The sequence below is a fragment of the Microtus pennsylvanicus genome, chromosome 9, assembly GCF_037038515.1.
Source record: "Microtus pennsylvanicus isolate mMicPen1 chromosome 9, mMicPen1.hap1, whole genome shotgun sequence".
Taxonomy (NCBI): Eukaryota; Metazoa; Chordata; class Mammalia; order Rodentia; family Cricetidae; genus Microtus; species Microtus pennsylvanicus.
Genome location: NC_134587.1, coordinates 71513108 through 71528931, shown reverse-complemented (window position 1 = coordinate 71528931; position 15824 = coordinate 71513108). Strand labels below are relative to the sequence as shown.

At 42.2% G+C, this 15824-nt stretch overlaps 1 protein-coding gene across 8 annotated transcripts in view; it reads left to right on the top strand.

Moving 5' to 3' along the window:
- Unc5d (unc-5 netrin receptor D) overlaps window positions 1-15824 on the top strand; it is a 517885-nt gene that overhangs the window by 327677 nt on the left and 174384 nt on the right. For all 8 annotated transcript variants that reach the window (XM_075986467.1, XM_075986466.1, XM_075986465.1 and 5 more), the window contains exon 4: window positions 2758-2861. In XM_075986467.1, the coding sequence (XP_075842582.1) occupies window positions 2758-2861 (104 nt within the window). The remainder of the gene's footprint in view (window positions 1-2757; window positions 2862-15824) is intronic.

Below are 15824 nucleotides of genomic sequence, written 5' to 3'. Positions count from 1 at the left end.
AGAATGTCTATTCAGAAACTAATTACTTTGCATGGCCTGGAGTGAGAGTCCTAGATAGAACAGGAGGCATTGGCTGCTGTATCAAAGAGTCTATTTCTGTAATATTGAATATGTTCAGGGACTAGTTGGGATCTATATGTGGGTTCCCCCTTTTTAATATTCACAGATGCAACCTCCTTGGGAGGACAAGCCAAGCCCCATATTTGGGTTTGAACCAGAAAAACCTAAAGTCAAGGGTTTTCTTATGTAAAGTGATATCTGGGTCTTGATGGGGGGGTACCTGTTATTACTGATGGATTCATCCTTGTAGACTTTATCTGCCCTTCCCCCATGTTCCTCTATCTTTAGTTTTTTATCTGCACCTTGGAGAATGATAATGCATTTCCTGATGGACTCTTCAAGTGATTCCAAGTATTATTGGGATGCAAAAGCAGGATAACTTGGTCCTCACTTGGATCTGATTCTTCCATATGAAATCTGCTAGAGATCCCCCAATACCTTTTTTATAGGAAATAAACAGATCCAGTGTTAGTAAAGACTATTTCATTGGAGGAAAAATGGCCTCATTGAGGTTGTCTTTCTGCCTGCTGATGCAGTTAGCATAAAGTAAGGGTAGTCATTTATTACTGTCATAGTTAGGATTTTATTGCTGTAAAGAGTCACCATGAACAGGTGACTCTTAAAAAGGAAAACATTTTAATGGGGCTGGCTTACAGCTTCACAGGTTTAGACCATTATCCTTATGGCGGTGTGTAGGCAGACATGGCACTGGAGAAGGAGCTGAGAGTTCTACATCTAGATCTGCCACCCCACCTAATAGTGCCACTCACTATGGGCCAAGCGTTCAAACACATGCATCAATAGGAGCCATTCCTGTTCAAACACCACAATTACCATTTTCATTTGTGCTGGGTAAAGAAAAGAAGCATTATCAGAAGAATGGATTGAAATTTCTGTTGCTGTATTTTTGTGGCTTACTTGATTAAACACAGAGAATTAACGATAGCAAAAGTCAGATGATCATTTGGTAGCACCGGATAAGATTCCTGTCAGCAAGTAAATTGACCAAGGAGGTGGGAAGCAATGAGGAGGACAACACAGTAATCATGCCATCCACCTGACAGCTCTTTCCACCCTGGCATCTTGGCTGTTGAACTCCCTTTCATTCCTGTAGATGAGTTTTGAAATAATTCTGAGCAGTGAGGCCCTTCTTGAACAAGAGTTTCAGCTCAGCAATCTCTTGAATGACATCAAAACCTGTCCTGTAGTGGGATTGTGCTTCAAACAGACTTCCTACTCTGGACTTACTCACTCCCTTTGTGCCTTGCTTTTGTTGGCAGTTTTGTGAGTCCATTACACGGAGAGTCAGGAGATCTGAGCCACTAGGGCAATTTAAAGACCTTGGACAGAAGGAAGCTGCCTCTAGAACTCAATTCTGGACAGCAAAGAATGAAAAGCCCTCTGAATATACAGATGCCTTTTATGTCTGGGAGCGAAAGCATTCAGAGAGAAGTGAATATGTGCATGGCTGAACTAGTTATTCATCGAGTGTTTTTTGACTTGCTAAAAGTGAGTTTAATGTATTTATACAATTTATAAAGATGTAACTGTTTCTGGAGCTCTGCTCTTTACAGAGGACATATTTCATGTGATTGTAAGCACCGAAGAAAATTAAATCAATAAATCCACAGCCTATAATTTGAGATACTCCATTTGAAGAAAGAAGACGTTGTCGAGGAGGGAGGAGACAATGCTTTTCATGGAGGAGGGATTCTAGACAACCTTCCTTGGCTCGGCTGTCCTGTGCATCCAGGTGACAGGAGAATTACCTTGTTCAGGAAGAGCATCAGAGGGTTGTGCTGACACCTCCCCAGGAGCCAGGGCCAGCTACCTACCCTTTACAAAGGCAGAGGAGAAAGCTATGCAAATGAAGCTGGCGCTCGCAGGGCTGCACTGGCCTCTTCTCCTAGCAGGGCCGCGCTGGTTGGCAGTCGGGCTGAGTGTCAGGAAGCAGATGAGTTTTCCCCTCTCGCTGGCACTGATGCGTTCTGTGACCACTGGCAAGCCAATTAACCTCCGCAAGTGTCACCTCTCCTTGTGTAAAAGGTTAATAGTGCGGCTTGTTTGCAAAGTGCCCGGAGCCCTGTGTGAAGGGCACTGCCCGGCGTACCCAGCATGGCTGCTTGACTAGAGGGCCTTGCATTTCTTAATTATATGTCCGGTTGGGTAGGTTATGGATTTTTGTTGTGACTGGCGATGGCCCTTTCTCCCTTGTTACAAATAAAAAGACTAATAGGTGATCTCACTCTATTACTGTCTTCTGCAGCTCCCCAGAGGGTTAAAGGAATGACAGAGGTTACAGATTAATAATGTATTCTTTGGCGAACAAAAAAAAAAATCATGTGCATCTCAACTTCATAATGGCTGAGGACAGTAATTTATTAGACCAAGTGTTTCATTGGATGTTGAACAGATAAAGCTGGCAAACACTCATGAAATTATGAGAATTTTTTTCTTGTCTCCTAATAGTTTTTCTTCCTTCATAACCATATGGTGGTGAAACTGTTTTGTTAAGGTATGTTTCAGATGCATTTATGAGTATTGGAAAAGTGAGACTCTGAAGTGTCAGAGAGTGACATATTTGTGTATATCTAACTTTTGACACGAAGCTCGCTGTTTTATTGTATTGGGGCCGCGTGTGAGTAACACCAGTCCTAGCTCAACGTGGCATACACATTGTCTTGTGCTTCTTTGCAGATCTGCGGAAAAACTTTGAACAAGATCCACAAGGCAGGGAGGTGCCTATTGAAGGCATGATCGTGTTGCATTGCCGCCCGCCAGAGGGAGTCCCTGCAGCAGAGGTAAGAAGGACTCCATTATGAAGAGTCAGGCCTGTCCTCAATGAGAGGACAGAAACCCATGTGGCCAAGAGGAATGAAAGAACCTAGGCCTGCCATTCTTGCTGTCTGGTCTCCCTTGCAAGACATAGTGAAGAAGTCATGGTGGGGAAAGCTGGGGATGAAACTTGCCTCTTGGCAACATTCTGATTGACATACAGTTTGTGCTAGGCTATGCTCTTGATTCCGAGGACCAATCTTGGTGAGGTCTGCCCTGTGTTGTGTTAGGACTGCCTGTTTTGTACAGTGACTGTGGGACCCCTCTGTTCATTAACAAGGAGCACTGCCTGGAAATGTGCCTGGAGAGGGGATAGTTAGTGTCTGTTCATTCTTCACTTGCTTACAGACCAAGCATCTTCTGAACATCTGGTATGCTACAGTCTCTGTGTGGCTATGGTATACAGTGCAGCCACTGTGAGCATCTAGAATCCAGAGTCACCATGGCTTTGGAGTCCAGACGTGTTTCCTAGAATCCCCTCCCCCAGCATACTAGGAAACATATGTTTGACCAGGAGTGGCCTAGGGTCACACTGAAGGCTTTCTGAATCCTTGATCACTCTTAACACGTGTTTTAACTGACTAGTAATGTAATTACTGGGAGCAAACCTAAGAGTGAGCAGGAAGGCTATTGTTCACAGGATTTTAGAAAATAAATGTATGCCATTATCCTGTATTCAGCAATAATTGTTCCAGCCATGGCTCTTCAGTATGAATCTAGGAACCTGTGGTTCCTTCAGTGAGAAGCAGAAAGACTTTAAAGAGGAAAAACAGAAACAAAGAAAAAGAAAATCAGAAACATCTGTCGTCTGTCTTTGCTAAAATACCTATAATATTTGTACTGGGAAAGAACAAAGGAAGAGAGGGAATAAACGCACATATGCACGCACACACATACCCACACACACACTTGCATATTTAGGCAGAAATCTTGCTGGATGGATGCTACTCAGGCTCAGATGGTTTGCAGAAATGAAGTAAACGGAGTTGAAAATTGAAGTGAGCACACCATGCATGATATGAAATAATTAGAAATGAAAATGCTTATTTTTAAATTTTTACTTAATGTAGAACAAAAAGATATTAATCTTCTGCCACTTTCTTACATCCAGCAATTTTGTATGTCCCATTCCATAAGCAGGGCACTCCATTCATAAGAGGCTGTGTCATGTTGCTTAGGACTCCCTGTGTTCCCATGGGTCTACCCACCATGCATATCATTCTCTGCAGCTCCCTTGCCCACCTTTGAGAATCCCACCTTACAAATAGCTCAGCACAGATGCATGCAGCCTCTGCAGACCCTGCAAACGGAAAGTAGGCCCAGGTGGGAAAGACGCGGATTCCCACTGTTAGCATTCTACCTGCAAGAAGTTCTATATTTAGATGTCTAGGAATCAATTTTCGTGGCCAGGGGAAGCTTAGTTGTTTCCCTGGTACAGCCTTGGCCTTTGAGAGGCAGGAAAACCAATATCAGATCAATGACCTTACAAAGGCCTCACAGCCATATACGGTCTCTCTTCCACATCTCTTAGGGGGTCTCTGAAGTACTCATGGGAAATGCGCATGCTTCTGCCTTACAGGGTCCAGCAAATGGTCCTTCTGTTATCACAGCCACTGTTCTGTATGTACTGCTCTGCAGCCGCCCCTTCTTCCTCTCGGTTTCCCAGATGCGCCAGCCACGCTTCCACCTCAGGTCCCTGGCACGTGCTGGGTCCAGCGGTGACCGTCTCAGTAATTCTCCCTATAGGGCCTATGCAAACATCACCTGCTTAATGTGGATGGCTGTGGACACTCTGGAAAATGTCACCCTCACCCTCCACACATACCCCTCTCAGTCCCTTTCCTTTCCGTTTGTCTCTTTATCCCTTGTCACTCATACTGTATCAGCCTTGATTGTTCTCTGTTGTCCTACTGGAACTGAACGTGTATAAGGAGATCTTGTGTGTGTGTCACCATCCCTGTGTCACCAGAAAATGAAACGGGCTCACGTGGCTGTTATCAAAAGGAAGGAAGTCACAGATAGTGCAAAGATGTAAAGAAAATGGATTCCTTGCATACTGGTGGTAAAGAGGTAAATTTAGTCCAGCCACCAGGGAACCAGGGATAACACTAAAGAGGATACTCAAAAAAAAATATATATATATATATATATATATATATATACACATATATATATATAGAGAGATAGATGATAGATAGATAGGTAGATAGATAGATAGGTAGATAGATAGATAGATAGATAGATAGATAGATAGATAGATAGATAGATAGATAGAGATATAGAGATATGACTGCTGTGTGACCCAGAATTTCACTATGGGACATATATCTTAAAAAATGAAGTTAGGATACCTACAAGGCATCTACACCTCATCATTTTCTGAACTCCAGTCATAGTAGCAGATATATGGAGTCAGCCCATGTCTGTCGGCAAATGGCCAGAGAAAGGTAATACGGTTCATGTGATGTGACATCAGTACTCTTCAGCCTTTAGAAACGATGCCATTCTATTCCTGACAAACATGCATGAGCCTCTCTGACATGTCACATGAAGTGAACAGGGGATAAGATGATTAGTCACTGCATGATTTTGTTTCCCTGTAGAGAACAAGAACATAAAGCTCCCTGTAGAGTAGTGGCTATCAAGAGTAGGTGGGAAGTCAAAGGATACAGGATTTCATTTGAGAGGAATAGGTTCAAAAGCCCTGTTAGGCAGCATGGCTACTGCAGTTAATAACAATGATTGTGCTCTTGAAAATTGATATAATAGACTTTAAGTGTTCTCATAAGAACATAATAGGTATGTTGGCTAATGGACATATTAGCTCAGTTTAGCCATGCCACTATAAATACACATTTCTTAACAACATGCACAAGTGCATATGCACTTGCAGTGGTACACACATACATTTTATTTGTCAAGAAAGAAGTTAATCCTTAAAGACCTAAAAGGGCTTCTCCCACCAAGATGCTCAATATTTGTTGAATAGGAGTGAGCCTAGCTTCTTGTCTCTGTCAATGGGAATTGGAGTGCCTGTCAGACTCGTGAGTAGATTGTCGTTTTTGTTTGGTACTAGGTACTAGCAGAAAATGACTAGAAAATTCCCCATCTGTATTTGGAAGTCATGGATCAAAACAGAAAAAAGAAATGGAACCAAACAGGGTAAATAATCTAATAAGGTGACATCTCCAGGCAGAGTCTAGCAGGCTGTGAAAGTCTCCACATACACCCTCACACATGGCTAAAGACTTTCATAGTCAAGGTGAGCTCGTATGCTGTGCAGGCTTGGTGGAGGATTCCTCTGCAGGAGGCTGTCATCTAGAAGCAAGCAGCTCCTCTGTCTGGTTCTATGCTTAAAAATATTAGACTAGACTCAATGCTGCAGTGCATACTCCTCCATCTTCCTGACCTAAGCTCCTGTCCTGCAAGTGAATCAAGGTGCATCCTGTAGCCAGTGCTCAGTCCATTTTCTCCCTTCATTTGCTTCAGATGATGCTTTCAGCTGCAACCCCAATGAGCAAAGCAGGGCTACTAAAGGCCGATGAGACGAGTGTTTGGAAGAGGTAGAAAGGAAGGGAGAATATGTAGTTTATTACCTTCCTATCCATTTGAAAACCAGAGGCATTCACTTCCTTAATTCATTTCCCACAATTCCTGTCACAAATAACCACAACCCAGAAAGCTTAGAATGATCATATTTTGAGGTAGGAGCTAGAAGTCCTTATTGGCAGGTCATTTTCTCCTGGGATGCTAAAAGGTCTTCTACTTCTGTGGCTTGAGAGCAATCCCTGGTTTCTTTGGCTTGTGGACACATCACTTCAGTCTTTGCTCTACCTCTATGTGGCCTCCGTTCTGTATCACTGGTGATCTGAATCCTCCTGTCTTTATAAAAAACCACCCAGTAGACTGAGTTCTGCTCCAAATCCACTATAGCCTTATGTTAATTTTATGGGTCACAAACATTTGTAAAGACTCAACTTTCAAATGAAAAGAGAAATGGAATCCTTATGCAGCCCAGTATGCTTTCCACTTTTTGTTTGAATAATATAGAGTTTGTAAAGTATATTTTAGAGTTAAGGCAGCTAAAACAAGTTACAAGTCTGTTTTAAGAAGCAGTGTGGACTGGAGGATGAGTACAAACTGATTCTGGAGTAAGAGGGGCCAGAGCTTTTGTTTCCTTGGTTTTGTACTGGAGGTGGCTACAGGGAAGCTTCTCTTGTGGGTAAGTGGAGTGATGCACCGCCCAGGCCATCATTTCTAGCATCACCTTAATACAGGGAGGGATCCCCCTTGACTTATGGACATGGCAGTTGAACTACAGGATTCTCAGCTCAGCACTCACAGCTCCTTTGATTTTCATCAGTAACATAGGTAGATGTTATTGTCTCATATTTTGTGTGTGTGGAAGGGATTCTGGAAGAAGGAAGACGGCAAAGGGAAAGAATGTTGACTATGTCTGTCTATCTGTACTGCTCTGGTCTCCCAGGATGGACATCTCTGCCAGTGTCTGTTGACTGCTCTTCAGATCAGAGAGCATACTTGTTGACCACAGAGTGAAAAGAGGGTCCTATAGTGAACACTATGGTACTGTGTTTGGAAACTGGTCAGTCGTGTGATTAACATTGTGAAATATTGTCTTAGTATTCTATGGTGGTGAACAAACACCATGACTATAGCAACTTTCCTAAAAGAAAAACATTTAATTGGGGCTTTTCATAGTTTCAGAGGTTTAAGTCCATTGTGGTCATGTGGGAGACAAGGCAGCATGCAAATGGATGTCTTACGAAGAAAGTAGCTGAGAGTTCTACATCCACAGGCAGCAGGAAGAGTTTGGAATGGACTATTTTGGAACCTCAAAGCCCACCCTCAGGGACATACTTCCTCCAATAAAGCCACACCTCTTAATCTTTTCAAATAGTTTTACTTTTGGTGACCAAGTATTCATATCTATGAGGCTATGGGGGACATTCTCATCCAAACCAGCACAGTTTTTGACCCACAGCAGGCCAGGTGCTATCTCACACCAACAGCTGATTCCTGTCCTGCGCCTGCTGCAGGACATGTGGTGTCTTCACTGAGGGAAATGTGCTTTCCGGGACACTGGTGCATCACGGGGATTTGTCCCTCGGTGGCCTAGGTAATATCCCTCTGAGTTTACTGCAAGCCACTCTGGGGCATGGCTGAGTCTCCTTTGCAGAAGACATGTATTAATACCATGACCTTTCTCAAAATAGTCTTAGCAACCAACTCATCTACTTGATCAAAATATGTGGTTTGTTTTAGACTATAAAGCCTCCACTAATAGGGCATGCTCCTACTCCAAACACTGTGTTTAAAGATTTTGAATTACTAGAACAATACAGGATTTTCAAGACTGTCTTATAATAACTGGGTCAAATCTTTCAGATTATTAGTCAAGACTTGACACTAACGCCGAAGTTCAGAGCTGAGCTGTCCTTCCTGGAGTTGTTTTTGCTGTTCTAGTTTTCTGTGGGTTTCTTTTATTGTTGTTGTTTGGTTCTTAGGGCTATATACTTAGGAGGTTTCCCTAGCCTTTCTGAAGCCTGAGAGCCCTGAGTCAGTGAGAGCAGACCTACCTACAGTGTTCCCAGACATTCTACCCATGACCCTGGATCTGCTGTGCATGCGCTGTCTCTGAAACAGTAACCTGGTAGTGGAACAAAGATTGGAGTACAGAGAGGTGGAGGGTCTGGAACTGAAGGTCAAGGAGCGTGGGACATAACACGGTAGGAACTGTCCTCGGTGGAAGGAGACAGGGTGATGCTATCATAGGCTGTAGGAAGAATAGAATGCCCACGGTGAGCTTGAACAGGCATTGAAGAAGAAGAAGAACCAGTAGAGTGGCTTCATACTCACTGTTGTTTTTCCTGTTGGGTCATGCCCTCAACAAGAGGAGTTGTCAGAAAAGACTGGCTTTTGCTCTAAGGGGCACAATGTGAACTCCGAATCAGAGGGTTCTGGCCCTGGTGTTTGTAGATGTGCTGTGGAACTGGGAGGACAGATCAAAGACTCTCAGCATGGTACAGCAATGGGGGGCATCATGGCCCTTGGAATCGAATGCTCACTTGATTCTGTCATGCTGACTGACTGCTATGACAGGTGACCAGCTACCCTCAAGCTCAGAATCCTCACTGGGAAAAAACAAAACAAAACAGTATTTCTTTGTAGGGTTGCTAGGAGTCAAAAGAGGAAAAAAACGCAAAATATTTAATGCAATTTTTAAAACTAAATTAACGGTAGACATTGCTGTGTGTGGTTCTCTTTTATTTATGTTTTATTATTGATTTGTGTTGTATGTGCATGTGTTTATATGTGTATGCAAATATGCATAGGCATAAATGTGGAGGGCAGGGATGTTGTTTCTCAGGTAATATCTACTTTATTTTTTGAGGCAGGGTTTCTCATTGACCTGGTCCTGCCTGGGTAGTCTGATTGTCAGCAAGCTCCAAAGAGCTCCCCATTTCTACCTCCATAAACTCTGGAAAGACAAGTGTTGAGCCACCACAACCAGATTATTTTTACATATGTTCTGTGGGTGAAACTCAGCTCCCCACCCTTGCATGGCAAGTGCTGTGTCCACCAACCTTTCTCCTCAGTCCCCACTCCATTGCTTTTAAAACATAAGGAATCCTTGAACCTCAGAAAGGGAAGCAGAGTCCTGCTGTAGTCAGGGAACTAAATCAAAGTTGCAGTCTCCTGCAGTGTATTGCTTTGAGCATTAATGAGGGTTGCTGAGAAAGCCCTCATTCTAAGACCACACAGACTTGGCGTTTCCCAATAGAAGGGCACCTTGAAAAGATTCCCTTCTTCCTTTTTTTGTTATGTAGCCCATGGAGAAATTAAATGTTTACTGACGAAGGCCACTTTGTTTTCTACCCCTCCCCTGCAATGTATTAGGGGTAGGGATTTACTGTTAGTAAAATGCTGTTCAGCAATTGCTTACTGTAAACTTGAATGCCATCACCAGACTTATTTAGACCTGACTTGAATGAAATTATTACATTGACCATACATAGTTCTTAGGAAATACCTGAAAAGTGAACTGATGATACCTCTTGCTGTCCCAGATTTGAGGATTTCATCCTAATTGCTGCATGGATTAGAACACATATAACCATCACAATTACTCCTAACATTAACCTTGGGCCAGTTGTGACTAAAGATAGCAACTTTAGTGGTGGACACTTGTTGTTTCTTCTTTTCAAAAACAGTTCATTATCCCACACTGCACTTTTTTTATACTGCCCAATTAAATGAAAAATCTATCTTTCATAAAAGTAAGAAATTATGTCCAATGAAAATCCGACATTTTAATGGTTTTCTACAGATTAAAATTGTAGAGTTCTCAATAAACCCTGATTTACTGATGCTGGCTATAAAATGGTTATTGCTGTTAATAAAGCCTATAAATCTTAACAGGTTATATTTGCCTTGGACAATAAAACTTGCCATAAAGGCTTAGTGTCTGGGGCTAATTCTGTTCACATCAAGGTAAACAGCCTGCTCAAAATAATTCAGTGTCTTTGAGAATTAAGGCTCTAAGGGTAAGGAACAGACAGATTCTAGCCCTGAGGCATTGCCTGCCAGGAACTATTTTTGATTTTTAATCTTACCAAGGGGTCAAAAATGATATTGGGATTAGAAAAGTCAAGGTCAAGAGGCTTGTTGAAGCCATGACATCAATGCAATGTTGAGGAGGAGGATTTGTAATTTGGGCCCAGCACCAAGCAGGGTCAGCCATTGACTGGTGGCCATGAACAGAATGAACTGCTTCTCTTTGATAAAGTCCTATTGAGCTGGGCAGGAGACAGACACCAGACTAAACGGTGATGGATAGAAAGGGGTTAAAGAAAGGAAATTGTTTCCGAACTGCCTTTCTAGAAATCAAGGATGGCTTATATAGCCTTGTTAAGCACAATCTCCTCGGACGTTTGACAAGTTTTGCTGGTGTTTGGGATTTCATTTGAGGTTTCACTTATCTGAAATAAAACTCCAGAAAGTGGTCATCTAGTCACATTTGTGGTCAGCTCTCTATCTTGGGAGGATGAGATGGAGAGGTGACAAGTGAGGAGTGGAATTTCTCACTGGAGTATGTGGTCTACGTTCCCAGCTTTTCAAAGATCCAGACGAATGCACCTCTTCCAAGATTCGTGGTGGTGTTATGTGCAGTGGATTCAGACTCCGTGCTGTTGCTAACTGTTCTTACCCCATGGTGTGTTTGTTGTTGCTTCTGTCTGCATAGCAACCTAACCTGGTTCTTTAGCCCTCCTGAAGGTTCTGGGCAGGATTAACATTCTTAGGTCATGTCCTTTTCAGAAGAATTGACGAGCATAACAAAGAATCTGAGCATTTCACTGTGTGTCTTGTCTTATTACTTTAAGGATGCCATCAGAAGGACAAGTTTGGAGAAGCACAAGTATCCGAATCTAAGGCTAATTGCTGAATATCTCTTACTTTGTTAAAAAAAATTAGAGTGTGAGGTACTGAAAACTCATAATGTTCCTTTTCCTATTTCTCGTTACTTGTTACTGATGCATACTTGTGAAGATCTGTGCATTATCTGTGGTTTCCCATCCTCTTGATAATTCTACTCAAATTGGTACCCAGCCGATTATAAGTGAGGAGCCCATTGCTCTTCTCCCCTGTGAGAATATTCTGATTGAATATTCTGTTACTAATGTGATCGCCAGCGTAAAACCCAGAAGAGAAGCTATGATATTGGGCTTTTTAAGACAAGAGTTGCCAGACTTGTGTTTAACCTCAATCAAACAGACTATGAAATGAGGATTTTATTTAAGAGAGAGAGAGAGAGAGAGAGAGAGAGAGAGAGAGAGAGAGAGAGAAATAAGACTCTTAATAATTGATTAGAGAAGTGTGAAGTGAGGTGCCCACGTGCTGAAGCAGTAAGCCTCAGGTATAAATAATTATTCTAATTTGGTGCAACCAGAGCACAGAGAATGTCTAATAGTCCAGATAAACTTTGCTTTGAGAAGACTGACAATGAGGACTTTTGCAGAAAACCGCAATTGATTAGAATGTATAATATTGTAATAGAAACCTAATGGCCGTTAAAGGAAAAAAAAAAACTGTTGAATTGGTTAAATACTAGTAATTAAGTGCCAAGAAATTACTCCTCTGAAAACATTACTGGAAAAAGAGAGAGAGACAGAGACAGAGACAGAGACATGAGGTTAATATAAGTTGTTTTAAAAGTAAATGTCTGCAGCTTAGATACCCTCAGCATTAGACAAATACTCATGCAAACCTCATTGCTGCACTGACTTCCACCTCCTGGGCTCTGAATTTCCCTGAATCTCCCTTCTCTTGCTAAAGAAAACACCAGGCCCCTGTTTTTTGTTTTGTTTTTCTTTTTCTTTCTTTCTTTCTTCCTCTTCCTCTTCCTCCTCCTCCTCCTCCTCCTCCTCCTCCTCCTCCTCCTCCTCCTCCTCCTCCTCCTCCTCCTCCTCCTCCTCCTCCTCCTCCTCTTCTTCTTCTTCTTCTTCTTCTTCTTCTTCTTCTTCTTCTTCTTCTTCTTTTTGCTGGTTTATGGCTGTTTTCCCTGTCCTTTGTGTTTTAGATCCCTTGGGGAAGGGGCTTAAACATGGTCATTAAGATGAAAGAGTGAAGGCAAAGACTGCTGGTCTGCTTCATTTCCTTGAGCTCTCCAGGAGCCACAGTGAGATCTACCCAATCAGCCTTCTTTGTTCTCACATGTTGCTTTCTCTTGGGCTGCTGTCCCTGTGTCACATGTGTGTCTCCTTACTTCCTGTACCCTTGTCCTCCTGCCCATCTCTGACTTCCACAATCTTGGGTGGATTCTTACCTACGGCCTTCTAGTTCTTCTCCACCCATCTTAGGGAACAGCCTGTGAGTCATTGATTAGTTGCTGGGACAGAAACCAGACACAAACGACAAAAAGGGGGTTGGTTTGGGCTCCTAGATCCAGAAGCTGCAGTCAGCTGTCAGCTAGCCTCATCACCATGATCTTGCCTTGAGGCAGACCAGTGTGGCAGCTGGAATATGGAATAGACGAGGCTACTCACTTATGGGGGCTGGAAACAGGGACTAGGAGAAAGATTTCAAAGGCCTGCTCACGGTGACTCTTTTCCTCAGTCAGACTCCAACTTCCAGAGTTAACACAGCCTCAAGAGGCTCTGCTCAATCCTGACTCTGACAATACATTAGTCCATCTATCTAATGCAGTATGCTTCAATATAATCATTTTCCCAGAGTCCCACCTAAGCATTCTGTCAGTCAAGGCTTCAGCACATCAGCCTTTGGAGGATACTTTCAATCAGTATAATACCCCGATGGTCTTTCATAGACATATGGAATTTAGCTGGTGTGAAGTACACGAGCATTTTCTTCTTCCCTCTATAGGTTTTATGACATATTGATTTGAATACTTTTTCATTATAGTTCTCACTATTGTATTTAATTTTTCATCCCAATGTGTCATGGTTGCTCAAAGTATGTCATTTGGGGATAGGAATTAAAAATCACTGTTTTCAGGAACGCTTACCACCCACTCCACAGATAATGCAAACAGTAGGCATGTGGGGTAGATGAGGTCAAACAGATGAATTACTGCCAGATTGTGCAGGCAGCAATAAATGTTTTAATCTGAGTAGAACTTTACAGTTAATGTTTTCCTTATTCGATCCTTAAAGCTCGGCAAATATAGTGATGTCTTTGCTTTGTGGAATAATGAATTTAGTTTGGACAGCAGGAGATCCCTTTATTCAAAATACTTGAAACTAAAATGGTTTCTGATTTTAAAGATTTGGGTGCATTTATGTATTATTGCTATTGTTATTATTATTGAACTATGTAATGAGATATCATGGAGATGGGAACCAAGTTAAATATGAAAATCACTTATGTTTCCTCTTTATCTTATAGCCTAAGATAATTTTGTACATTATCTTTAATGTTTTTATATGAATTTTTGCTTGCCATGTCAGTGTTCATGAAGTCCTCTACTAAAGTGTCTGGAGAGAGCTCAGTAGATCATTTACACAGCATGGGTGGCCCTGGTTTCAGTTCCCAGTCCACAAAGATGGTTTGTAGTTTGGGTCATTTTCATTTTTAGAGTTGAAGATTAAGCTACTGACTGTATATTCTCACTGGAAACCTGCAATGCAGCCAGGCAGTATTTCTCATGTAGGCTAATCTTCCCAACAGTTCTCTGAGGGAGGCATGGCAGTTTTATAGATAAGGAAACTTACAAGTTTACAAGGTATTAGGCAATTACTCAAGCACATGGTTACTGAGTGAGCCAGTATCGGAGCCAGGATTGGACAGCCTTACTTCAGAGCCTCTACCTAGAAGAGCTTCTTTGTTGGACAGACATTCCATTCTGTGCATCAGCTTGATAGCCCGTTTGCCAGTTCTTGCCTGGCTCAAAGTCTCATTAAAGTTCCATAGCTAAGCACCGTGGTGGTTGCTTGAAGGCATGTGTTTCCAAGCCCTGTATACAATTTGTTTTTCTATATACCTAACTAAGAGAAACCTTAGTTTATAAATTAGACCTGGTAAGAGATTAACAAAGACTGCAAAAATAAATTAGAACAATTTTAACAATATGTAGTTGTAAAAATTATATAAATATGGTCTTGTTCTCTTTCTCAAACAAAAAAAGAAACCCCACTTATTTGATTTATTATAGATCTTGGTGACATCATTATTCATTTATTTCTTTTCCTATTATTTTAGTTGAGAGCTTCCTTCCTTTTCACTTGAGGAAGTGTGCGTTATGGGTTCTCTTTGGCACATCCGAATTGTCACCATCACTATGCGCTTTGAGTCTGTGGCTCATGGCTAACTTAGACAGTAGCTCTACACTCCTGGGATGGTCGGTCTGGTAACTGAAGTAACTGCTGGGTGATGAATGGGCAGGCGGCGTATACAGCATGGATACCCTAGACACAGTGCTTCACTCTCTCTTCGGGACGCAGCTGAAACACCAAGCTTTCATCCCTCATTTTGAAACTCAAGGAATATTCATTTTGGGAGTTGTCCATTTAATATTTTTGTGCCACATTGGAGTGTGAGTAACAAAAGCTATGGAAAGCAAAAACACTGGCCACAGGGGGACTATTAGATATGAATATCTATGCATATGTAGACTAACTGCATTCCCTATTTCTTATTGGGCTGGGGTGCAGCTCAGGGGTAGAACCCTTGCTTAGCATTGCCAGATTCTTCATTTGATCTCTAGTACCACAAAAGAAGCAAAATATTGAATACCTAAATTCTCTTGCTCATATCCATGATTCAAGGTGTAACCCTAATTGCTCCATTAACAATTATTTCTGCAGTTTGATGGCACTGGATTGTGCCTGCCTTGGGATGTTAGGGATGGCAGGGAACGACTGCTTAGTGCCAGGGATGGGCATGGAGCCGGCTTTAGTAGCAACACAGACAACTCACAACCAACCATTCAGTAGTACTACGATATTTTTTAAAGCCATTCATAAAGAAATCAAAGGTCCTTTTTTTTTTGTCTTTTTCGAGACTTTCATAATGAAGGTATAGAACTATTTCTCCATCGTAGGTCTTCTTACACAGTTTAGCTGCAATAAAATGTCTTTATATCTTGAATTATGCAGAAGTAAGGACAGCCCAGGAGGCCTCCCCACACACAGCCACAGATCTGTAACTCAGCAGTAATGTTCCACCGGTGTGAATCAAGAGCTGCATCCCAGCCCTGCTGAGACAGCACGGGTTTTAATGTTTCTGGGCAGCACACCCCACACCACCCTGATTCCTTTGCAAATGCAGGCTGCCTGTGTTTTTCAGCTCATTAAAATGGAAATACGCAATCTCATCCACATCAGCAGCTTCTCCTGGCAGTCCTTTGCCATGGGGTCTTCGGGTCCTCGCTGTTCTCTACAGTCTGCTCTGGA